This window comes from Sinohyriopsis cumingii, chromosome 1 (assembly GCF_028554795.1).
Source record: "Sinohyriopsis cumingii isolate HCF-2022 chromosome 1, ASM2855479v2, whole genome shotgun sequence".
In the NCBI taxonomy this organism is placed as follows: domain Eukaryota; kingdom Metazoa; phylum Mollusca; class Bivalvia; order Unionida; family Unionidae; genus Sinohyriopsis; species Sinohyriopsis cumingii.
In genome coordinates, this window is record NC_142961.1 from 41,874,203 (window position 1) to 41,901,454 (window position 27,252).

A 27,252-nucleotide genomic window follows, 5' to 3' on the forward strand; every position below is an offset into this window, starting at 1 on the left:
TTTGAACTAATTTGTGGGAGTTCTCACACATCATTTTTCTCCAAGTGTGCAAATTCATAGAAATTTTACACAATTCATGCAATTGCAACCATGACAGCATCTCTGTTTAAGTACTACTTTTGCGCGAAGTTTCTCTGTTGCTTTGCTAGTACTTCCTTTCTGTCATGCAGGGAATAAGCTACACTAATTCCTGATTGGTAGCTATTATTTAATCTCAACTGGAACAAGCAATAACCACCAATGACATTTCAGTGTAACATATTTCACTGTGTGACACACCGGTAGTGTAGCTTTCAAATCAACTAAAGTAGACAAAATAAAAATTCAACATAAAATCTTCGCATAAAAGTGGTTATTTTGCCATGACACTTTGTTTTAATTTGCAGATGAGTAAAGTATTTCATTATATATGCGGAACACATTTGGAATGAAACTTATATGCTGAACATTCCATTGGGTTAATATAATTTGCATGGAAGTGGGGGAGGGGGCAGATTATGAACCATGTCACTCTGTTTTAATTTGCAGATGGTGAGTGAGTATGCTCAAGTCTTTTTTGTTGTTACTACAGTAATAAAAATGAGTACCTAGGACTGCAAATGCCGTTTCAGATGAATTCTGTATTTAAAGGATAACAGTTAGGCAAACGAATAATAATTATTCATGACTGCTGAAGACTAAAATAACTTACATATGGTAAGTATCATTTAGTATCGATTCTCCATCTGTCGATATGTGTATTGTTAAAGCAAAAGTAGAGATGCATAAATATATCAATGAATCATTTCACCTCCAGACAGACAGACACACTGTAACTGATACATCTAACCTTTTGCAGCATTTATTGCTGCTGAGACAACTATCAGTATAATTATAAGGATTAACAAATCATTCAGACTTGATTCATAAGCAGACTTGAACAAGTATATATTTATAACCAGACTTGAATATATTGCTCCTCATAAGCAGAACCTTGCTTCAGTTAGATTCATTATACTGAATTCAAATGCATATAAGCATAATAATGATACTTAAGGAATGGAGAACATGATTCACAGTACCTTTATTCACCTTTTAATGACATGTCTGGCATATTAAACCTTAATGTGCCCATTAATGATGGATCTAGCCTTGTTGTAGTCCTATTTTGTATGAAACCTATGATTACCAATAATACCACTGGATGTCTGTCCTATCAGCATACTGATTTTCACCGATGACTTTGGATCTGGCCTAGTTGTGGTCTTACCTTTTATTATACAAGTCACGTACCCTGATTACATTTTGATGGCTGCAGGTGTCTGTCCAATCAAATACCTTGATAAGACCTAAACTTTGCATATGACCTTGAGTGTGTGTGTGATTTGGATTTTTAACGTAGCTTTAACAATTTTTTTCAGTCATATCGCTATGATGTCTGCAGTGTGGAAGTTTATAGTAATGTCTATCTTTTGTTTCAGTCCTAAATTGTATTATACCAATCCTACTTATGTTTACCTTCTGTTGCTAGGGGGAGTTTGTTCTATCAATATCTTGATGTTGACCAATGACTGTGGCCCTGGCCTTGCTGTAGTCCTAATGTATACATGTATACCTTGATTACCCTAATGTCAAACCAGGTGTCTATCCAATCAGTGTACACCTTCATGTGTCCAATGACCATGGATCTAGCATTATTATGGTAAAGCTGTTTATAAAATATATAATTACCTTTTGATGCCAGCTGGTGTCTGTCCAATTAACACCTTGATGTGTCCAATGACTGTCGATCTGGACTTGTTGTGGTTATCCAGCTTCCTTCTTTTGTGAGATATCGCCGCATTGTCTTCTTCTGATGAAGACGACTGAAAATGAAGTGATGCAAGTTTCACAAGAGAGTAAGCTTATATCTAAGAATATAAGGTGTAACAGGAGTAACAGAGTCCCATTTTTTTTTCAAAGCTTGGTCACTTAGTCACAAAACTGTCTGTGGAAAAACAAAAAAAAGAACCCTTATTCAAAATTTTTATTTTTTTATTTTCAGTAACTTGTTTTGTGTGATAAACGCATTAAAAGTACGATGTTATGCACTTATTGGCATCTTTACATTATACTTCTGTTGTACTGAGAGTCTCAAATTACAATATTTTTAAAACTATAGTTTTGACTCTTGAGTTCCATATTTATATTTGGACAGTTTCCCAACTAAGTGACCATGTCTTGTCATGAAAGAATCCGAGCACATAATTGAACTCATGCTCAAATTATTTTTTTTTAACACTATATCATTTTCCTTGCATCTTAACATACTTACAAACTTTCTTTCATTCAGCATTTATTTTCACTACATGACTGGATTTCTTATGTACTAAATCTTTCCTTGCCATCACTAAAGAGACCTGTAACACACACCACACACAGCCACAGTACAGTGTATGTATAAAATCAAACATGAACTGTATGTGAAGAACGTTAAGGTCCCTGTGGTCATCACCATTTGAAAAATACAGCAGCAGAGGAGGCGAACAGACCACTTGTCTGAAACCTAATTTGCTTAAAGTATAAGCTTCTTCTGAAATAAAAAAAAAAAAAGGTCACTACTAACCTGATCGAGAGTTGTGTTTACATACCAGAGGTCCCGCCCCCTCTGCTGCTATCAATTTATCCAAATATTTTATCAAGTCCAGTACGATATCTTGTTCTAGGATCATGTAAATTTATTGTTATAAACCCGTGCTGGGTTGATTGTGCTTGTGAAAAGAAATTTCTGAATTTAATTATATCCATGTCACCGCTACACCAAGTTTGATGAATATTTCGCAACGTGTGCGTATCAACTCCATTAAACATAACTAAAATATTACAGTTATCTCTCTTCACTTTTGGTATTTGTGTGTATCGCTGAGTAACATAAATCACATCAGTGTTTTTATGTCTGCCGCATGAAAAAATTCTGGCAGGATTTGATTGCTTGTCCAGCATCACATCATCATATACAACTAAATTATTAATAAATCCGTCTAAAACATCAACGCTCGGCACTTCATCAATATCGGTTATAAACTCTATAACATCCTTATCTTCGTCCAGTAATCTTGCGTTTTTATTGAAATCTTTAAGTACATCATAACATCGTTGATCATCAACTGATGGTGCTACTAAATACAATTTATCCCATTTTAGCCATCTCATTATCAGATTAAGTAATAATTGTGTCTTACCCGATCCAAGATGGACCTATTATTATCATTCTGACTGAATTTGGCAACGCAGGATGGTGTTTAACTGGGTCTTGTTTTCGTGTCGCTGAGAAATCAATTATATCCATATATAAATAATATGAATCTATATTGTTTACGTTGTAGAGTCAAAACTCCAACTAATGATCTATCTACGGTTACAACAAAAAATGCGAGAATAGCATATGGTGGAAGATGTGCAGTATGTAACAGAAAAAAGTTTTCTTTTTCACCCAGAAAAGATGGTGGTGATATTGCTAAATGAATGTCAAATTTCCCAGGAACCCCATGGGCTAAATACCCTGGAGAAAAACATCTACCAGGATATAATTATTGTGGTCCTGGTACTCAACTTGATATCAGGCTTGACAATCAGGATCAACCAAAACCAGGTGAGTATCCCATAAATGATATTGATAGAGCATGTCACGTTCATGATGTGGCTTATAAAAATAAAGATCTACAACATAGGCATATTGCAGATGTGAAGTTGATTCATTCACTAGATTCCATAAAAAATAAAAATATCAGAGAATCATTAGCTAATTGGTTAGTAAAATCTGCAATGAAAGGTAAGCTCGTATTAGGGGCTGGTAATTAATTATAAATGGAATCAATTTATTATAGTCCAAGGGGATACTGGAGGGGTAAAGCAGCAATTAGTAAACTCGCTGATGCAGCAGTGGTTAAACATTCTACTGCTAAAGCATGGTTATCCAAACAAGCAATATGGCAAATTTACCTACCATCACCGAAACAAATTCAGTACGCTTATTTCGATGTTAGTGTTTCTAATGAAGTTCATGAAGCAGATATTCTGTTTTTACTTTATGATACGATTAAAGTAAGTAGACGTCAAATAACATATAAATACGCGTTAACTGTCATTGACGTTGCAAGTAGATATAAAGAGGTAGAACCATTATCAACGAAAACATCATCTGAAGTAGCCAATGCGTTTGAACGAATTTATCAACGAGGACCATTACGATGGCCACAACTATTACAGGTTGATCCTGGCAAAGAATTTCTTGTCTGTGGCAACTCTGACAGCAAACTTAGAAACCTTATTTATCATCGATAACAGATTTATCGAAACATATGCGAGCATTGATGATCTTAAATGAGTATACTGAGGTGACTCACCGTCCATGTCGCTCACGATTGTACCTAGTTTAGTTCCATTTGACAAGAAAGCTATTTCTCAACTTATAAACGTGTTTTTCTTCGTTGCACAATGTCGTTTATGATCGCATGATCCTCCTTGAGTGAACTTGCCAATTATTTTTCTGCCAAGATCTTTCGTAATTTTATTCTCGTAATCTGTTTTATTCGGGTTTTCATCATCAGAATACTGTTTTTGTTGTGGTAACCAAACTTCGGTTTGTTTCCGATATGATATAATTGCTTCACTGATTGTCAACAAAATTAACATCGCACAATCAAGCATATACCGTAACAGTACTATTGGTACCCACATTTTTTCTGAAAAATGTTTTCCAAACCAAACATAACAAATTGGATGAAGTCCCATAGCAAACTCAAATGACTCGACACAAGCGAATCCAGTCAGATCAAAATCCGGTAATGGTCCATTTATTGATACTCGTGTCATTTCATGCATCGGATGACCGAATCACTCAAAGTACACAGAACAATCTCCGTACCCGGGAAAACTTCTGGGATAACATGCGACCATATCAACCGAAATAACTTCTCTGTGATCGTATTTAGCATTCCATAATCCATCGTGTCCGTATTCAACACAACTGGATATTATGTCATTGAGAAAATCAAATCTAGTTGGTTTCCACGAATTTTTCTTTCTAGCAAAATGAGCCGCAACTGACGGAACAGTAAAACAGTTGCTCAATAGTTCATCAGTATCATCAGTATATTGCAGTGCAAGATTTTTCATTTTCTTGTGGAGAAGATCTTTTCGATAAATAACGCCATAAGGTCGCATAAACTGATCAAATTTATTTTTTTCTTCCACGCAAGAACTCTGAAATAACCATACTGACACAGGATTGTCTTTATTTATATTGTTAATAAAATCAAACATGTCTCCGCGGTAAATTTTAACAGTTCGATTTTGTGGAAACACTGTTACTGCGCTGGTCCATACATGTGCGTTATGATCAATAATTTCGATCGTAGCTCCTTTGATTTATATTTTGATTCAAACAATGTTTCTCCTGTTATCGTCGCTATGGTTATTGGGAACTTTAGTTTTTTTCCTAACTCAGCCACATCTTTGATTGACGCCCCGGTATCTTTAACCATTTCTCCCCACATGTATTATTTTATGTCTTTTATCCGTTAAGCCGTTTCCACGAGTCGAAACTGTAAAATGTTCTGTTACTCATTCAGCCACACAGTTTATTTTTGAAAATTTCATCGGTGCCAGTTTATCAACGTTGGGTTTTTCATTTATCACATAGATTCCATAAATAACTGCTGTTACAGGATACGCTCACTCATAATATGGTTTGTCAATACCAGTCAATAGACCTGGTTTAGAATCTTTACTTAGTACGATAGTTTTTTCACCCTTGTGTACAGGATCATATTTGTCACGGATAATCCAATTACCTGTTTCTGTTAGCACAACAAATTTTATTCTGAAAAGATATTTGTGATTATCAATGTAGTTAATGACAGTTGCTGCTTGTTTGTCATTCATTGTAGCGTCGATGACACCATTGCACATAATCTTGAACGTTGATCTCGCATCGGCAGGTCAGGAGATATTCTGTTGAGATTAAATTTATCTGCGCTCCAGGGCTTGATTCGGGACAATCTATCGAACTCGCTCATATTATATTTCAAACAAGTATTTAAATGAAAATTATTATATATAATGTCTCAATGCAAATGGTTGATGATCGGTTCATTGACTCGCTGTAATAAATCCTGTAAAACCGAATTCTGCAGACAATACTTGCAGAGCATTCACCGTGGAAGCTTAGGACCAATACTGTGCCTGCGATGTGGTGCTGGAGTGCGAGGAAAAACACAATTATGTGTCGTTGTGGTGGTAAGCGATACAGAGAACTTAAAAGATATTATGATAAAAAAAATAATGACAGTGACAGATCTATAAAATCCATAGAGGACTATCTAAGTTTTCAGGCAAATTATGATTTAAACAAACATTATTAGTATATAAATGAGCCAAGAATTTATGAAGCATCATATAATAACAAACTATGAATCCAATCGTAATGGTCTTATCAGACACTGTCGGTTGAAAAGACCAGTTGGTACTGTTAATAATACCGGTTATTTAATGTTTGCTGCTGGGAATAAAAGATATTATTGTCATCGTTTCGTATTCGAATGTTTCTTAGGGGTGATTAAAGACGGTCTTGTGATCGATCATATTAACGAAATCAAACTTAATAATAATTATTTATCTAATCTTCCGGCTATAACACAAAGCGAGAACTCTGCATGGGGAAGAACGGGTAAACACTAAAAAATCCCTAGAGCGATTAAATCTGTCAATGTAGAGACCGGCGACGAGATGATATGTCAGTCAATGAACGCGTCTGGAAAATATTTTGATATTAACTTGCGTATGGTAAAATATGTTGCAGATAAGAGAACGAAATCATCATTTTCATACCGGTTTGGAAACTGGATTTCGTTCTCTTATATTCCATTGGTGTTAGATACAGATAACTCTGCTGCAATTGTGTAAAAGTCAATCATGGAGATAAATTGTCACATTACCTCTATAGTACACGAGCAGACTACTTACTTGAAGAAGGGGGATAACTCCGTTGAGCATGCTCATGTAATTGAGTTACTTCCCTTTGACCGTTGTTTACGATTGTAAGCAGAAAACTGTTATACCCTCCAACTTTAAATGAAATGGACAGTACATCTGTTTCAAATTTGCGATGTATTCATGTATGTCAATTAACCATTAATTTCAATGTACATGGGAGTTATTTGGATGTAAACCGCACTTATTTAATTTTGATTTGTTCAGAGTTAGCTAATGGGAAGAATATCAGTTATTTTCCGTTGTCTTACAGGAATAGTATCAATTATCTTCCTTATATCAGAGTGACTGTATTTAGCACAAACAATATATTTATTTTATTAAATTCATTCGGTTTTCCTGGTTTTGCAGTGTGGCAGTTTATAGTGATGTATATATCTTCTGCGATAGCAAGTAGCCAGAACGTTTTTCAGGTACATATATTATCCCAAAAAATAACTAACTTTTTAAATCTGACTTGTGCGTTTTATCTGTGTTCAGAACTGAAAAATTAGTTATAATGAGTTCATTTGTTTTATCGAATGATTGTAGCAATAAGAAATGTAGAGATAAATACCCAGTACTGATTTCTTCAGTGATGGTTAACTATATAATAACTTTTAAAGTGTATATAATCAGATTAGGAACTGTGGCGCAAATGCTAGTGCAGCTGACTCTCATTCTGGGGGTCTCCAGTTCAAATCTCATAACGGATATATTGTCAACGGTAGCTATGGTACGGTTTTTCCTATATAAAAATGGGGGTGGCAGCAGTGTAGTGTGTATGTGCGTTTTAGCAACCCCTGGAATTTTCTCCTGGGGGGTGTACATGGCGCATAGACAATCTTCTGAATATTTCTATCATTTCGTTTCAGTTAGAAAAATTCTCCAGAGATATGTCTATGATGCCCCCAAAATAAACAGTAGCGTGGATGTATAAGCTCTACGTCACATGGGTACCCATAAAAAAAACATTTATAAAAAATGTTTGACTAAAAGAAACGATCATGGGATGCCGAAAAAAGACCATAAGACAGAGTCTCGGGACAAAAGTCTCAAACAAAAGATCCCAAGGAGACACACAGGCCAGTGCAGGAAAACTTATGAATGATAACCACTCATCATGCTACTGTTTATTTTTGTTAAAATTTATTTATTCTGAAGTATATATTTTTTTAATTCTGAAATAATTTTTTTTATATTTTATTTATTCTGAAATATTTTTTATTTTTTCTGAAATATTTTTTATTTATTCTGAAATATTTTTATCTATTCTGAAATATATATATTTTTTTATTCTGAAATATATATATTTTTTTATTTTGAAATATTTTTTATTTATTCTGAAAGACATATTTTTTATTCTGAAATATTTTTTATTTATTCTGAAATACATATATTTTTTTATTCTAAAATATATTTTATTTATTCTGAAATATATATATACTTTTTTATTCTGAAATATTTTTTATTTATTCTGAAATATTTTTTTATTTATTCTAAAATATATATATTTTTTTATTCTGAAATATTTTTTATTTATTCTGAAATATTTTTTATTTGATCGATTTGAGTACCAACCACCCCATCAGAATTAACAAACTGATTGATTTACATGATTTTAAGTACCAACCACCCCATCAGAATTAACAAACTGATTGATTTACATGATTTTAAGTACCAACCACCCCATCAAAACAAACAATCTGATTAATTTGCACAATTTTAAGTACCAACCTTCCATCAATAATAAAATATTTTTGAACAAAATATTTCAGATTATAATAATTATTTCAGAATAAATAAAATATTTCTGAAAAATCATTAAGATTTCACATACAGATTCACAATCAATTCCTCTCCCCTCAGGTCAATTAAGTGTCCAAGGTGGTCAGTTAGTTTAAAATTTATTCATGTCAACATATTATTATGATACCGCAGATAAACAGGATTGGTTGGTACTTGCACGATCAAATCCCCAGGGGGCACTTGTGGTGTGAACATGTATAAAATGTATCCTTGTTGTGCCTGACTTGATTTTCCAAGATCTATTTGATAGATGCCATCGATCACATCACAAATGAGATTAACCGCGACTGTCGATGTTATATTAACGATTCCTGGTGAAACATGTCTGCCGCCACCGTATGGATCATTGTCATGTCTGAGAACAAGCAGAGGTGGGGCTATTTTTCTCCATGGTTCGATGATTTTAGGAAAGTTCTCATTGATAATATCGTTCAGTGATTTTACTAGTTTGTCAGCATTAATCCCTGGTATTACAAATGTTGGTAATTGTTGTTCAGTTATTTTGTAATGATTGAGAAACAACCGTTTAGGGGTCGTTGCTGTACGTGGTTTTGTACGATGATAAGCATCACCGTGGTAAAATATATTCCAAATGACAGTTTTATTGACGTATCTAAAATCTGATATAACCTGATTTAGATGTTTTATCATCTCAATGATTTGCTGTTTCACATCATCACTGTAGTATTCTGTGATGTCAGAAAAGAAATTTCGCAGTTTGTTGATTGATTGTCTAAATTCAGAATGAACAGGGTCGGAAAATGACTGAATAAATCCTTCATCGATGACTGGATTCATTTTATCATCATAGGTATACAAATGCTCTATTATTTTAGGAAGATGTTCACCATCAGGAGCAACAATAATTAGGATAATTCCAGTCTGTCTCCATGGGAATTTGCCTCGATATTTTGGAGTTATAATAAATTTCTTTTCAATTATTGTAAAATCATCCTGACGTGGTTCTGGTGGTCCATGATATTCTGGCGGGATTTCAGGCCAATTTAGTACTGATCTTATAGATGATTGATAAATATCAATGATATAATCAGGTGAATGTATTTCAATTGTTGCTGATAAAGTTGGCTCATGAACTTTAATTGATATTTTTGCTTCTTTTCCCGTTATTGATTTTATTTTACGTGCAAATTCTTCATTGATCTCTTCAATTTCATAACTGCCAGTTGGTATTCCAACAATGACCCAGTCAGGTGTTCCATCATCTTTATTTTTATTAGCAAATACAAGTGAATTATTTACTGGTGTATCATTAAATAATTTTGATTTGATATTTGGCCAACTGTGATATACTCGTAATTGTGCTAGTACAATTTCTTTTACTGGAATTGCAGTTGGAAAACTGGCGTTAAATTCAGGATTAATCGAACTTACTGAGATCATCGCTGTTTTCAGCGGAGTTGTGTTTGTCACGATCTGTTGGAGTAGCTCTAGTGATGTCATTATTTAATATATTTGTGCCTTTAATACCAGCACAGCTGTATATTTTAATCATTTCTGTAAACTCAAAATCAGATATAATTCCATCATTAAGACCTGTTGATAACAACGAAGATAACTTTGAGTATGCTACCGTTGCCGTGTGCAACTTTATCATGTAATCGGATAATTTTTTATTCGTGCTAGTACTTATCATTTTTGCAATGATATTGAGCACACCTGCAATTGATGTTGTAGCTGAAATACAGATTGTTACGGCTACTGGCGCCATCATTGTTATTGTTGATAATAATACGCCGGTGGACACAACAACAACAGCGGATACTGAATAAACAATTACATCAACAATAACTAGTCATCGTCGATATTTCTTTATTTTTACCGTATATTGTTCGACTCGATTTTTTAAGTTCGTTTGCCATTCATGTGCTTGATTGTACCTGTAATGTTGCGATGCTGAGGTACTCATTATATTTAATACAGTAACCAATTGAGGTGTTTCAGCTACAAATTCTAGACACCACCAGAAAGATGCTGCAGTTAATTTCTTATCAGCTGCTTCCAGAATAAATATTTCTTCATTTCCGCTCGGTGGAATGACGCCATGGGTACGTTGTGAAGATCTCGAATTTTGCAGCACTAAACACAGACAGCCTGTACACGCCAGTGACCGTTGCGGTATATTTGATAGTTTTATTTTGCTGTGACCATGTTGCGAATCCAGATGACACCGTGCATACGATATTGGTAATATGCCCGGAAGTTATTCCGGCTGGAATTTTAATCAGACTAATTTTGTTAACGATATCAGGAACTCCACTTACGACATCGTCCAATGTTTTTTTTAGTTGTGTCAAGGTTAGTTTTGATATCAGAAAGTTTTATGTCAATGGCGTGCAGAGTGCCGAAGAATTTATTGATGGCTTCATCGTTTTTTTTGAAATTTTTTTCAAAATCTTCCAAAAGCGCCTACGTGCACATCATACTCTGCCCGCAATGTGGATAATTTCCCATCTACGGTGCTGTGCTCGGCCCGCAACGTGGATATTTTACCGTCAATGGTATTGTAGTTGATGTCAACATATTTTTTCATCGCAGCATCTTCGTCGGTTGTTGGATCTCTTAAAACTACTATCTTGTTTCCGTTCATACTGAGTTCACCTGTCATTATGTTGCTGGTGTTTCTTACACGATTAGCAACACTTTTTGCAATTTCATCTCTGATGGTTATAAGCGATATACTTGAATCCCTGATTCTACCTCCGTCAGTAAACACAGGAATGTTATCCATGACTGCACTGAGTACTCGTCGAACTATATCATTCCATTTGATATTGCTCATTTTTAGTTTTCCGTATCGGTCCTGAAAAATAACAACCTCATCTGGGTCAACTCTAGCCAGGTTCATAATATCAGCGAGTTCATCTTTAGTCGCGTACTTCGACAAATCAATGTTGGATTTTTTTTTCTTACTGGTAGAAGATCTTCCGTAAATATCAACCATTATAATTTAAGATCTGTTTAAAACGAAGCGGTTACTTGTATGATCATGCAATACTTTATGAGGTGCCGCAGAGGACTTTGATATAGCGTCAAGTACATGAATTACTTCACTGCCGCACACTGGCGGATCCGTCATTGTTTGTGTTGGTAGCATTGAATACCAAACCCCTGCGTGAAGTGGCATGACATACTTGATAAACTCACAAGGTGGAGCTAACCCGTATGAATCAAAATAAATGATTCCACGTGGATCAATTGCGTATGCGGTCCAATGAGTACCAGGTCCTGAATTATCATCGAGATTAATAATACCTGTTTCAGCACTGTTTGGTTGGTCCGGCAATTGATCTCGCATAAAAACACCTCTGAAGTTTTTTATTTTTAGTTGTTTAACAGCATCAAGTAAATCAAAATTTGATGCTGGAATAATTAACGAAGTGATCCTGGAAGCCTTAGACCTCTTCCCCAACGCAATCTTAATCCAGTCCCTCTTTTTTTTAATCCTCGCCCTGTTGCTTTCTTTAGAGTCAATCCAGCAGCGGTTCCAACAGCACCTAATGCGGCTGCTTTTGCTGCGGCAGGTGCCGCTGCGGTAATTAATGCTGGAATAGCTGTGAGAAGTGGAAAAATACCACCTGTTTTAATTGAGTCTTTAACCGCACCCGCAGAGAGATTAAGTTTTACGCCTGTCTTTGATTGTTTAGCACTGTTGAAATGCTTAAGTTGACGTTCTGATAATGATAATTTATTTTGACCGCCCGTGATCTGATCTTGCTTTAGTGATAATTTCATTCCGCAGTTTTTTGCTGAATTTGATTGAAGGTTTTTAATCTGACCAGGAGTCGGACTGACACTAATGTGATGATATGGCATTTTATGATAATACTCGTGTTTTTAAAATAACATTAAAGATTTTTCACTGGTGCATCAATAACCCTCAATCGTCCACTACCACCTTCAAGTAACATCGCTTTGTCACTGAGTATGACCGCAATTGCTCTGTTGAAGGCACCACCACCTGGCGGGTCATTAACACGAGCTCGAAAGTGTACATCAACGACAGATTGCCTGGATAAATCAAGATGCTCCAGTGAAAAGTAATAAATCGGATATAATGTTGTAAAATCTAACTGTGATATTTGCAGCCCAGTATCCATGTTTTGATCACGTCCCATAAATGACATCAAACGATGATATGCACGCGCTACGTGATTTTGACCAAAATTTAACAATTAATCTTCAGCTGGTTCTTGATGTCCATTTATCTGCAAGGAAACTTCATCAACTGCAAGTTTGTCAAATATCATATGTGAACGTTCTTGACTATTCGTCTGATCATTATTTTGCAGCGCAATAAAAATATGTCGTGGCGCAGAAACACCTTGCTGTGATGCTATATTCCATGTGAATAAACCATTAACATTACTCTGTACAGCATCTGTGGTTACTGTTAACCATGATAGCAATGATTTACCACCTTGATCCGTAAAAGAGAGTAATTTTTGTTCTTCAGCAATAGATGGAATCATTACTGGCATCCACAATGAAAGTTTCGTTATATTTACTTTACCAGCATCAGCAACACCAACACCTCGCCAGATTGCATCATTATCATCACCTTTTCTTACGAGCACAGCTGTGTGTTTAGCTCCAAAGATGACCTTTCTAACATTTCTGCAAAATTCAAAGATGTGAGACAATGGAATCGCACACGAAAAACTTCTATTATCTCCTGACAACACTGTTTGGCATGTTGCAAAACCTAAGTTGTAAGTTGCATTAACACTTTTTATAATATCAAAAGCAGCACCTGGTCTGGCTGCATATTCAGGACCATCAGCAACTGGTTGTGGATCAGATGCAGTACCTACTGGTGTCCGTAATTTAATATATTGAACATGATCAGCGTTGTTGGTAATATCCTTGGCAAACATCATTGTTGGACCAGCTGATCTTGTGTAATCATCAGAATATCTCGCTAGGCCAATTATTGTTGTAGCAATATCGACATCCTTCTGAACTGATTCAATATTTTTTCCATCAATCATGTATGTGGTGCTATCAAACAGCGCCATAATCCCGTTGTTGAAAAAACCAACTCGCAAATTGGCATCATATGGCGTATTAGCCACAACATTTGTTACAAGTTCAACTTCTATTTCAATAAACGCCTCAGCAGGCAAGAAATATCTACTTGTATCCTGAACCTGTAATTCGATTCTCCCCCGCTGATTTGGTTGTCTTGCGTCATAGGAATAAAACTGATAATCATGTACTAATTCATCTTTGAGGACTGGTGCATCCATGTCAAATGCTGGGTCGGACATACGCTTGAACATTTTATTATAATTATCAATTTTCCAAATGGTGATCTAAATTATCGTTGAAGACCACTTCCCGCCATTAAATTTGCAGTTATATTTCTTTCTGCTTCTTCAGATAATTCCGCTAGTTTTTGATTTGCGGCTTGATTTATTATTTTACTGACATTTGCGGGCATAACTTCAGTGCTGGCCAGTTTCATTGGTTGCTGCTTTCTTCGTACTAATCGAGCTAGTCTGTCCTTGACAGTCGAGAACGCTTTACTGGCAAGATTACCAATAGCGCCAGGAATTTTATCATGAACAGCCTCAATAGCCTTCATCCCTAATTGTTTTGCAATCAGTATTGCTTTTGGAGCCATCCTTCTAAATAGACCCTGAACAACATCACCAAGTCCATCTCCGTAAATTGTTTTGTAATTTGGCAGTTGTGAGTTTACTACCCTGACCATGATTGGTCCACGCTGAGCAGTGTGTATAATCATTTTTATATACTGATTAATTAATTGTTTAGTCACTGTGATAATCATCAGTAATTTCTTCAATAAGAGAACGATAAATGCTGCGATCCATAATACCGCCTTGAAATAATCTTCGACAAATATCAGATATTTCATTAACAATTTCTGAAGAATTGTTTCCAGCTCATTTTCCTCCAATCAGTATTTCTAGTCGTTCTACGTCAGAAAGAACATTGTTAGGACAGGCAATAAGACCACTCCCTTGAGTAAGCACAGGAAAACCGCTTCCAGTGGCACCTGATTCTTCTGGAGGTTTTGATAGTTGTCTCATTCTTTTTACATCTTGTTTAAATTTTACATACTCAGGATCACTAATATCAACACTCGAATTTTTAGACACAAAATATAATGCAGGAAGCCAACTTTTAGCAACTACTGATTCAACATATTCAGGTTTCACATATTTTTTCTGGATTTATGATGAAACGCAGCAATATTAACTAATTTATCTCGGTCAGCAAAAGTATTAAGAGCTTCATCGGTAAATATATCTACAGGTTGAATTTTTTTCTGGCTGTTCTGTCTGTTGCAGAGATGGAGGAAATTGATAAGAAGATTGTTGTTGTTCTGCTTGTTTCACTCTCTCTCTATAAAGTCTTTGTACTTCATTATAAAGACCTGCATATTCCAAATCATCATGTCTGACTTGCCTTTTGTTTTTATATATGTGATATATCAACTTAATAAGATTATCACTGTTTATTTTTTCATGACCGGGTTTTAAAATACTGGATTTATCAAACATACCAATTACTAATTTTTCAGGTAAATCATCTTCTTCAGCATTTCTAATTTCTCTGACAAATTTTTCATTAAATTTTTCGATTATTTTAATGTTTTCTGTTATTGGTTTAGACGCAAGTTCTTTTTTCACGTCAGCGATTTCAGCATGAACTTTACCAATACCTTCAAGTATTTCTTCATCTGGTAGAGGTTGAGCTGCAGCTATTTTAGTTGGAAGATCTCGTAAAATCTTTTTTGTTTTCTTGGTTCTTTCTGCTATTTTTTTAGTCTGCACAGCGGTTTGTTTTAATACATGAAGAATACCCTTCTTTTTCTTCTCCTCGTCCTCGTCATCCTCATCATCCTTAAAATCTCCCCATACAGCTTTCTTAGTAATTGTTGTAATGGGTTTAAATAACTGTTCTGTGCCTTCTGTAAATTCAACTTGGGCTTCTTGACGTTCTTGCAATTTTTGTCTAACAGAATCACGAACAGGAAGAAATGTTTTGATTGCTTCTAGTCTCTCTCGAGCTAATCTAGCAGTGTGAGATTCCCTAACTGGTGGCATTATTAATATGATAATTTTTTAATTGATAGCAGCAGTGGGGGCGGGACCTCTGGTATGTAAACACAACTCTCGGTCAGGTTAGTAGTGACCTTATTTTTTTTTTATTTCAGAAGAAGCTTATACTTTAAGCAAATTTGTTCTGTTCGCCCCCTCTGCTGCTAATACACAGACCAAATGTGTCCCATGTGCTGAATGTGTTCCTATGACAGCAAACACCATTTCAACTCTGAGGTCAAACTGATATCACATTACACTAGATGAACTAGGCTTTAAGACTGGTAGACAGGTGATTTTGAGGGCAATAAATGAAATGCACACCATATGGTGTACTAATGTTATGGATCTGCAACCAGACTATTCAGAGGCAATACTTAAATCCAGAATGGGAAAAAAGATGGAGAAGCAAATCGAAAATTCCAATCACAATTGTTTCTGAAAATGTGGAAATCTCAAATCATTTATATAAGGGTTCAAGGTATCTTTTGCATAGATTTTGGAGTCTTTGTTAACTTTTTGTGCTTACATAGGTCATAACTACAGGGCCTGACAACAAGATTACAAACAATTCTTAACTTCCAAAGATCAACTCAAAATTATCATGTCTGACAGCCTGACATCAAATCACTAACTAATCAAACATCACAATTTGAGCTGAGTTTGAGTTTCAGTGTAAAAACAAAATTTATAACCTTGGGAGCTGCAGTTGATTTTAAAATCTTGGTATATATAGTACTCTTGCATTACAAGATTGTCTATGGAGTATACCAATTTACAGCAAAACCACCTTTTAATGAAATACAGTATAGATTAATAAACTAGATATATGTGAGACTGATCACCATGTGGGACTGGCAGTGAGATTCTCAATAAAACATTTACGGTATGGTCTGAGTTTCTGAAAAATAACCATGGAAACCAAGTCGAACATGAATTTGATTGCTACATTTCACAGTATTTGCTGTATGCTGAAGATGGGTTTTGAGTCTATAAGCAGAGGAAAGTCTGACAATCCCAAATCTTCAATGTCTCATGATATATGGAACTGGGGGTAGATGAGTGAGGGTAATGAGTGGATGAGTGTCTTGTAGAATATTGGGTTATAATCTGACGTGAGTTTCTTGTTGGAAAAGATCTTTTAATCCTTAGAAGCATTTACACAACTTGACCAGACTGTGGAAGCTGCTTGACTGATTCTTGGTCTTTCTTGACTAAGAGATCCAAGGATGCAGGAATAGTGACAGGCTGACAGAACTTTTGAGGCAGACAGCAAAGAACCAAGTCGATCGATGTGTGGAAGGCTGAGTCTTTACTGGATATTGGCAACATGAAAAAAGGCAATTAAAACTGGTAATCTTCACAAATGGAAGAGGATGTGATAGAACAGCCTCCTGTGAGGGTGTGGCAATGGAACAGGCAAACTGGTTGTGTGGGATTGTTAACCAAAGAAGAGGTGATAGAACAGCCTCCTATGAGGTTGTGGCAATGGAACAGGCAAACTGGTTGTGTGGGATTGTTAACCAAAGAGTAGATGATAGAACAGCCTCCTATGAGGGTGTGGCAATGGAACAGGCAAACTGCTTGTGTGGGATTGTTAACCAAAGAATTGAAGTCTGTCCTTGTTGAATTGTGATCATCTCAAAACATTCACTGTGTGCATCACCTGAAATCCAAATATTTAAAAACAGTTTGTGATACATAACTCATACTCCTAATACATGCTTGACCTACCTAGATTATGCAAGAATACAGATAATCATGCAAAGAAAAGTCAAAGGAATAGCAAATCAAAGTACCTCAGAGAGGGGTTCACAATGTACAGCAGGAAGCTGAGAATTCTGATGAAGCTCGTACACATCAATCATTGCACATCTGGTCATGTGATCCTCTGCTCTGCTGCCACCTACAATCTTCTTATTCTGGTGAGTATGGAGTACGCCACAGTTTTCTGAAAAAGGTACAAAACAAACTGGTATTCAGCAAGAGGCTCAAGGTCTCATATTACTCACCAGGGTAGCTGATATGTCATTCAAATAACTCAAGATATTTTTTTTAAAGCCATGGGTTTCTTTGCTCTTAGTAATTAAATCGGGAAGTATTTCAGGAGAAACACATATTGGGTTATTATAATTTTTATTATTAAAAGCTAAAAATACAAAATATATATTTAAACTAATTTGTGGCTGCTGGGGCACTGAACATATGAAATGCCCAAAACTAATGCGGAATACATTAAAAACATGTAAACAATGATTGTTGCAGGCATTTTAATGCGACAGTTCAAGGAATTGTCAACTCAGTTTCACCAAACATATCAAACCTACTTCAAAAAGTTCTCAAATTACAAATATGTAGTGTTTCACAATAATTACTTGCAAATAAATTTACCAGCTGATATGGCTTTCAGAAGAATTATGTTCTTCTTACAACAAAATCTTTATCTTGCACAACACTGAATAAGTAAAGAAATTCTGAGATACATTTATTGGTGTGCATCAAATAAAGTTTTTGTTCTTAAAGCCTAAGGTTATATTGTAATTTTAGTAAATCTCCACATAGCTTTTATTCTTAGCAAAATCCTCTTCAAACTATAATAATTAATTAGTATTTTACAGACTAGTGTTATAAAAATAATTATAAAATCAAATTATTATCAGTGCTGAACTTTGTATTTTATATTTTACTTCAGTTTAAATTATAAGTTATCATTATAATCCCTAACATGTATTAATTTTAATTTTTATTAACAACTTGATCTAATGAAACGTATGCAACTTGTATTCTAAAATTAATGTCATAAGTTTAAAACTTTTTATGCAATGGAACAAACCCTGCAAAACACAAAACCTATGCTTCTAAATAGTCGTTATCATGGGTTACTTCTCTTGCTTCCTTCTAACTGAATCAGCATGATGCTTCCAGCTGAAATTTCTTGCAATGTTGTTGGATGCATATGCTGTGAAAACAATTATTTCAAGGTTTCTAGAGTTCTCTTATCCATATCTGATAGCACATCAGCATAATGTTTTCCAAACTGCAAGGCCCCTATGCCACAACACTATGTCTTAATTGCTCAAATTTTCTGTCCAGCAGTTGTTTGAGATAAAGCCTTGTAAAAGTTTTCTGCTCTGACTAATGGCAGCCATATTTGATGGTGGATCATAAACATTTGCATGGTGTTCAAGCTAGGGAACTTCCTTTCAAATCTGATTAAAAAGTCTGTAAAGTGGTGATTTACAAGAAGTTATTCATGACTTTCCACATTTTAGTACCAACAGCCATATCTGAGCACAAATTAAATGAACTTACAGCCCTTTATGCCAGAATTCTTTCTGTTAAACTTGGTCAAATACTGTTCAGTATTTTGCTAAAATAAGTCAATAATCCATTTTAGTCACAATTTGTATAAATTTGAGAGCTCTTATCAACAAATATGGTCATATTTTCTCCTGTCCTATTAGCAAAATCATTCTGAGCATATTGTATCCCACACTTAGTCTGGTTATTTGTTTTGCTGTCCCATGAGGAAAATAATTATGGGCATATTGTAACCCAAACTTAGTCTAACATTAAGGTAACTGGCAAAACTGTACCCTCCCATGAGGGTAAAAAAAATGAGGGAATCAACATGAATAAGCATTTTTTGTATATACTCATTGAAATTTAATTTGATGATTTTGGAATAGAAGGCAAATGCTGCAACTAAGGTTTCATGATGTCAAAGATTCAATGTTACATGAAGAAACTTGTGAAACAAACATCACAATAAACTGCCACACTGCAGACATTGTAGCGATATGACTGAAAAATTGTTAAAGATACATTAAAAATCCAAATCACACACAAACACACTTGTGAAACAAAAGCTGCTGCAGTGGAAAAAAACCTGGAGTTTTGTAGGATAGTGATCTAATTTTCATTTTCCAGCATGGGGATATTTACCTATTATTAACGGTTTTACAGCATGGGGATATTTACCTATTATTAGTGGTTGGACAGCATAGGGATATTTACCTATCAAAAGTAGTTTTACATGGTTGGGCATATTTACTGATTATTAATGGTTTTAAAGCATGGGATATTTACCTATAAATAGTGGTTTTCCAGCATGGGGATATTTACCTATTAATAGTGGTTTTATAACAAGGGGATATTTACCTATTATTAGTGGTTTTACAGCATGGGGATATTTACCTATTATTAGTGGTTTTACAACATGGGGATATTTACCTATTAATAGTGGTTTTACAACATGGGGATATTTACCTATTATTAGTGGTTTTACAGCATGGGGATATTTACCTATTATTAGTGGTTCACTGATAGGGAAAACCTGTTGCATAAGGCTGGATTTATAAATGGTAAAGAAGCAAATTGATCAAATTCTTACCATATATACTCACTTTTAAGTTAAAAACAACTTCAAACTGCACAAACACAGATCTGTTGGTGTATAAAGCACTAGCCAATTTTTTTTCTCTACTGTTAGTTAGGAGAAATAATTAGAACAAACAACATGGATATGGGTCAATGTTCTTTGTTGCTGGATTTGACTTATAAATGCATATATCCAGCAACGTTTCTTCTGTATTTGAAGATCATGTGACATGCAAACATTTTTTATGTGCCTGACTAAAAACTGCACAGACCATAATGTGTCAAACTGAAATTCTTTTAATAAGGCCACAAGACTTGACCTTGGAACAGTGATATAAAAAATATTTCTGCTGACAAAATGTTCTGAAGAATGTTCAAAGTTGGATGACAGTCATGTTTTCTGATTCTGGAGAATTTTCCTCCAGTTCAGGAGTATGACATATATGATATATTCATTGTTTACCTCGGCATCTTTAAAGCACCTGATGTAGATACGTGGCAATTTACTTACCAAACACTTCACCAATGGAGGAAAATGATCCATGCAAGGTTTGATCATATTTTGGTTCTTCGTTGTCTTTATCATCACATATTATACTGTCTTCTGAGTCTCGTTCTGTTAGACATGCTCTATTTTTCTTAGCTTTCATCATGGGTTGCTTCCCTTTGCTCTTAAAAGAAAGGGGAGTTTTCTTTCTGGAAGACTTTCTTGCCACCCAAGTTTCCTGCTTCCTGTGTTCTATACTGGGTGAACTTATACTTTCCATATTAACCTGAGATGGAGACTGGACTATTTCATACTTAGCTTCTTTCCTATTATGTGTTTGGGACTTTTTCTGTTTCTTGTATGGTTCTGAAGAACTAGCTTTAATACTATTGTTATTAAATTCTTCTCCATGTTTAGATCCTGATGCTCTTTTACTGGATAATGTGCCATCCACCTCACAGTTGTCATCATTTTTGTTAGACTCAGTGGGCATCTTTGCATCTTCATTATTAATCAGAAATACATCCTCTTCCTCATCAGTTTCTGCAACAAATAAGAGGTAATCATCAGTCACACACTAGAAGACATCTATACCTCTATAAATTCTTTAGCATGAAAAAATGTGTTCATTAGTTCATTTGTTATTCACTGCATTCACCTATTTTCAGCAAAAAATTGTATTCTCCTCAAATTTTCTTCAGTGTCAGGTAAATTTTTTACATGCAATGAACATTCATGTAACATCCTCCCTCTGCATGCGATTTGGCTCGCCTCCCCAAAAATTTTTGTTTAAAACTGGTTATGTCTTCAAACCTCTTCTTAGAGCTTTGACTTTCTTATAAACAGTAAATTCTAAGATATGTCTCACAACAAATTTTCTTCAGTGTCAGGTAAAATTTTAAATGCAATGAACATTCATGTAACATCCTCCCTCTGCATGCGATTTGGCTCCCCCCCCCAAAAAAAAATAATTTAAAACTGGTTATGTCTTCAAACCTCTTATTAGAGCCTTGACTTTCTTATAAATAGTAAATTCTAAGATATGTCTCACAACAGGTTATCAAATGACATACAAATACCTGTTGAGCTGAAAAACTGGTGTAAAAGATCATCAGTTTCTTCAGACTGTCTACTCTCGGCTGCAGAATCCTCAGTGTCATCTGCTTCTGTGGAATAGTTACTGTCCTGTCTACTCATTAATCGAGGGATGTACTTGGTGATGTCATACTTTAAGAGACCTGACTCCAAAAGTTTGTTTCTCTGAAATCATATAAATATGTACACATAAAATTATAGAAATATATACACATAACATTATACAAATATGAATACATAAAATTAAAAATGTACACATAAAATTATGCAAATATGTACATATAAAATTATACAAATATGTACATATAAAATTAAATATGTACATATAAAATTAAAAAAATATGTACATATAAAATTATACAAATATGTACATATAAAATTAAATATGTACACAGAAAATTATACAAATGTGTGTGTGTGTGATTTGGAATTTTAACGTGGCTTCAACAATTTTTCAGTCATATCACTACGATGTCTGCAGTGTGGCAGTTTATAGTGATGTCTAGCATTGGGGCATCATGCCACAGACATGTAGCATGATGTCCCACCCTGACACATTAGAACATTTTATTATTAGGACTTTTAAAATTTATTCATGGATTATTCTTGGAATTTTTGGATTTGATTCTTAAAATGGCAAGTTCCTATTTTTTTCATTTTTACAGAATTTTTCCAGGGAAATAAAATATTATACTTTTTGAAGCTTGTTGTTTTCTCTCTTTCTTGCATTACTGTTTAATTGAGCCTAAACACGTAACATAAGAGTGCCCACTATGAAAGGTCAGCATAGTGAGATCTCCCCATTAATGTCAAGTAGTACCAGTGAAGAGACTGTGAAAAAAAAGGCTCAAGCCTACCAATGTGTACAATTCACCCATACACAAGCTTCCTGTGAAAAATTATAAATTTTTTCTATAACTTATTTCCAACTTTTCAGCAACCTTCATTCTTTTAAATACTGTAAAAAAAAAAAACAACACACAGGCTGGTCCTATATCTCCAAGAAATAACTAGAAGCATGTAACATAAAATAAAATTTTAGTTTTGTTACAATTATTCTCAGTCAGAGACTTCAAAAACATAGTTGTCCAGCAATTACCAATTTGATGATATTGAGGAAATTATTTCAGTTTGGTAGTCTGATAACATTTTTCCACAAAAGAATGAATGTTTTCCTCTGCAACTTTTTAACACACATGGATATCCAAAAAGAAGCCTTTATTGCCTATTTAAAATAAATTTTGATACACATTGCAACATGATGCTAAGAAAGAAAGGTAATGTGAGATTTTTTACTTAGAGTCTAGGTCAATATGAAATATTACATTTTTTTACATTTATCAAAATATTGCTCAAAGTCATTTATTACGCTTAGAGCTGCTCCATTTTTACATAATTGGACCCAAAGAAGGCACTTTTGAAGTGGGGTACTCACCCATAGATGCAATTTAGAATTTTCTTATCATTTTAAGATGAACTCTGTGAATCAAAGTACCCTGGCATATATTTTTAAAAAACTGCCTTCCCTGGGTACCTTATATGTTTTAATGGAACAGCCCTTATATAAAATCTGTATCACTTACCTTTCTTCCAAATGTTTATATGAAATGTATGCTTGTACAATGATTGCCACAGAAATGGGAAGCAGATCATGGAGAAAAGGCTAATGCATATTTTATCCAAGTCTTTATCCACTGGGTGTATCTGTTGCTAAAAGGCACAGGCATATTTTATCCCAGTCTTTCTCCACTGGGTGTATCTGTTGCTAAAAGGCACAGGCATATTTTATCCCAGTCTTTCTCCACTGGGTGTATCTGTTGCTAAAAGGCACAGGCATATTTTATCCCAGTCTTTCTCCACTGGGTGTATCTGTTGCTAAAAGGCACAGGCATATTTTATCCCAGTCTTTCTCCGCTGGGTGTATCTGTTGCTAAAAGGCACAGGCAACTAATTCAATGCCCATAGACTGTAACATATCTATTTGGCCAAATCACTATACTTTTGTGGTAGGATTGGCAAATCATGCTAACGTCTTATAAATGATAATCCAGAAAGAAATGCTCTGCCGATGAAAATGATATACTGTGTGCCTTGTTTTTGACTAAAATGGCCATCATAAAAAGTTTGTGCAGTAATTGCAATAGAAAAAGAATATTGCTGGGTTCAAGACTACAAATGTGCACAATTTACCTATACTCAGGCTTCCTTTGAAAATTACTTTCATATTTACTGGTAATAATATTCAGCCAATCAGCGACCTTCATTTTCTTAAATATGGTATCTACTATACCATTACATACAGGCTTGTTCCTTAGCTCAAAATATGAGTTGCCTGTGACCATATTGACCAAAAGGGAAGACCAGAAGAGAAGCATTATAAGGCAAGGTTTTGTTAATTTAACTCAAAAATTTTGCCAAAAAAAGACAATTCTTTTAAACAAAGAGTACTAGCTACTCAGTGAAATTTTAACAGATGCTTATATATGCTCATTTTCACAAGCTCACTTGAAGATTTGCAAGGTTATCCCAGATACAATGATGCAAATTTTTTCTAGTAAAAATATGTTTCTTCAATAATACTTACATGATTGTTATACCTTTGCAGAATAGCTACTACCTCACAAATCCAGCCCTCCCAGTCTAAAACTTTGATCTAGAAAGCTAAAAATTATCTGCCAACCTAGGTGGCAGTTAGATATAGTGATCTCCCCTCGATACAAGGATTGATGCCAAGTCCCATAAATACTTCAGTTACTAATGCCGCTCATGCCAAGAAACATGCTTTCTACAGAGATGCTTTGCAATCCATTTACAAGCATTTTGAAAGTTTTGTACTTTAAAGCTCATTGGAGGAATCTTTGAAGGAAAGTTTACTCCATCAATAAATTTACAACTTTTCTGTTTTTTCTTTCCTCAACAACAAACTTTCTGGCATTTCAGAGTAATCGCTTTGCCATCCTTGCACACTTGGCACCCATGGTACATACCTGCATGGGTCACAATTGCATCCCCTCACAGTACTATACCTATATTTAAATAGGTGCAGGTCTGGTGTGTGATATATAAAACTCATATAATATTGGTGAATAATTTCTGGTATGGTCAGATACATACAGGTAAGTTTCTATATTAATCCAGTCTCAGCATTCACTTCAAAATTATACACATGATGCTCTACTGATTTTAACTGTATAGACTGTGATTTGGCCTTTCCAACAGGTAACATTGTCCAATAATGGATATTACAACATCCACCTTGCTTCTATTGCAATGCTAACTTCCATAATCAATTATCCTATTTATTGACTTGAAAAAAATCCGTTTTCACACTTTTGATGTCTTGTATACATCTACAAGGTTGAATGTATTGTACAGGGCCATGTATAAGTACTGTGTACATGTAACTTCAACTGACTGAATAATCACAATTCTAATCTAATTGCAAACTGCACAGACCCATGAGTGCACATGCAATTCTGATATTGAAATTAGGTTAAAAAAAAGAAAAATCCCATGCCTAAATCCTAACTGAGCTGACTAGATTATATAAGTCTACTTTTTTCCCTCTGTTGGAATACTGTATGTTTATGGCTGTCATTTTTATGCGAAGCATACCATTATAACAGATTGCTGAAGTTATTGACCAAATGTGATATTAACAAGGACGGACAAATCTTCTGCATAATTAGTCCACTGAATTCATGTTATCAACCAACCTTTAAAATGTCCATGGTCAGACATGACTCCCCTGTTCTCAATCTAAACATGTTTTTCACACCAAAGAGCTCCCCTTTCATATCTTTGTCACCTTGCACGGCATTGAAGTATCTGTTGGCATTTTCATTCTCAATGGCTACATGTAGCAATTGCTGTAAGAGAAAAATATTAATGTCAGATGACAAAGTTACATGTGTTTGGTACATGTTAGCTGAAGATACTGAAGCTGTTTTATTCCAAACTCTTGACTGGTTTCTAACTAGGAACAGAATATTGTTTTGTAACAAATTAGGGATCAAGACCAGTCTAATTTGACTGATTCATGGTATTATTTTTTGGGCCAATGATTGCATAATATCAGTTTGCAAGACATAGATGGGTAGCCTGATCCTTTAGCTGATCAGAACCATTATCGTTTCAGACAAAATACATCATAAGAAGTCTTCTGATGAAAACCCAATGCTGATTTGTCTTTCAACCTGGCAAGATTTGTAAGTTGTCCACTGTCCTGGTCATAGTAGATATCAATGTGGCACAAGTTTCATTTAAGAATAATCAATCACCATAAGAAGTCTTCCCATGAAAACCCTATGCTGATATGACTTTCCATTACGGAATAGCAGAAACAGGATTTTCAAGATTGTTGCTGTGGTGGTTATACTTAATGTCAGTCAGCACCATTTTCATTTATGACCAACTATGACTCTATGCTGATATGACGATCAGTTCAATTAGGAATTGTGATTATATTTTCAAGCAGCAACAGTTTCATTTAGGACCAACTAGACATTAAAAGAAGTCTTTAGGTGAAAACTCCATGTTAATGGCTTTCCAGAAAGAAGAAGTAGTGTTAAAAAACAAAATTCAAGATGTCTGCCAGGTCATACTGGCTTTCAGATCAGCACTGTGGTAATTGAGGTCCAACTACACATCACAAGAAATCCTTCAGTGAAAAACCATGTTGACATAAACATCCATTCAGAAGGTGTAGTGATAGCAAGATTTTCAATACGGCCACTGTGATGTCTAAAATCATGATTGTTCATTTGGCACAAGATTCATTTAGGACCAAACAGACATAATAAGAATACTTCTGGTGAACAACCTACATCAAGATGAGTTTCTGTTCAGGACAATTAGTGACAAGATTTTCAAGATGGCTGCTGAGGTGGCCATATTAGAAATGGATCAGCACCATTTTATTTAGGAACAACAAGATATCATAAGAAATCTTTCAACGAAAACCCTATTTTGTATGACTTTCCATTCAGGAGGAGTAGCAATAACAAGATCTGCATACTTGAATTAACAATCAATACAGTATGTACAAACTGTACACACCACTCCCTTGATAACTTGCAAACCTGCTTATAATGTTGGGGCACGTGTGGATCCCATTTTTTTAAAACAGAAAATGACAAAAGAATTTGCCTTTATTTGTTAAATGTGAAGAAAATCATAATCAAAATTAGTAATGAAACCCTGACATATTGCTCATTTTATCATTGAAAACAGTGGCTAATGTCTGGAAATATGAATCAGCATCATGAAACTCTATATATTATATTAAAAAGTCCTATATTTTGTTACATTTTCTTTTCAAAAAAACATTCTCATTACACTGTAAATAACAATCTTTGTTAAAATTTTGATCAATGCAAATGCACTAATGCCTACTGGTTAACA

General features: G+C 34.8%; 1 protein-coding gene across 2 annotated transcripts in view; it reads right to left on the reverse strand.

The window, feature by feature from the left end:
* The window catches only part of LOC149806774 (uncharacterized), a 141,047-nt gene that overhangs the window by 24,226 nt on the left and 89,569 nt on the right, over positions 1-27,252 (reverse strand). For both annotated transcript variants that reach the window (XM_089957360.1, XM_089957351.1), the window contains 5 exons: positions 25,566-25,718; positions 21,834-22,014; positions 20,779-21,297; positions 17,687-17,838; positions 1,711-1,844 (listed from right to left, as the gene is read on the reverse strand). In XM_089957360.1, the coding sequence (XP_089813486.1) occupies positions 1,711-1,844; positions 17,687-17,838; positions 20,779-21,297; positions 21,834-22,014; positions 25,566-25,718 (1,139 nt within the window). The remainder of the gene's footprint in view (positions 1-1,710; positions 1,845-17,686; positions 17,839-20,778; positions 21,298-21,833; positions 22,015-25,565; positions 25,719-27,252) is intronic.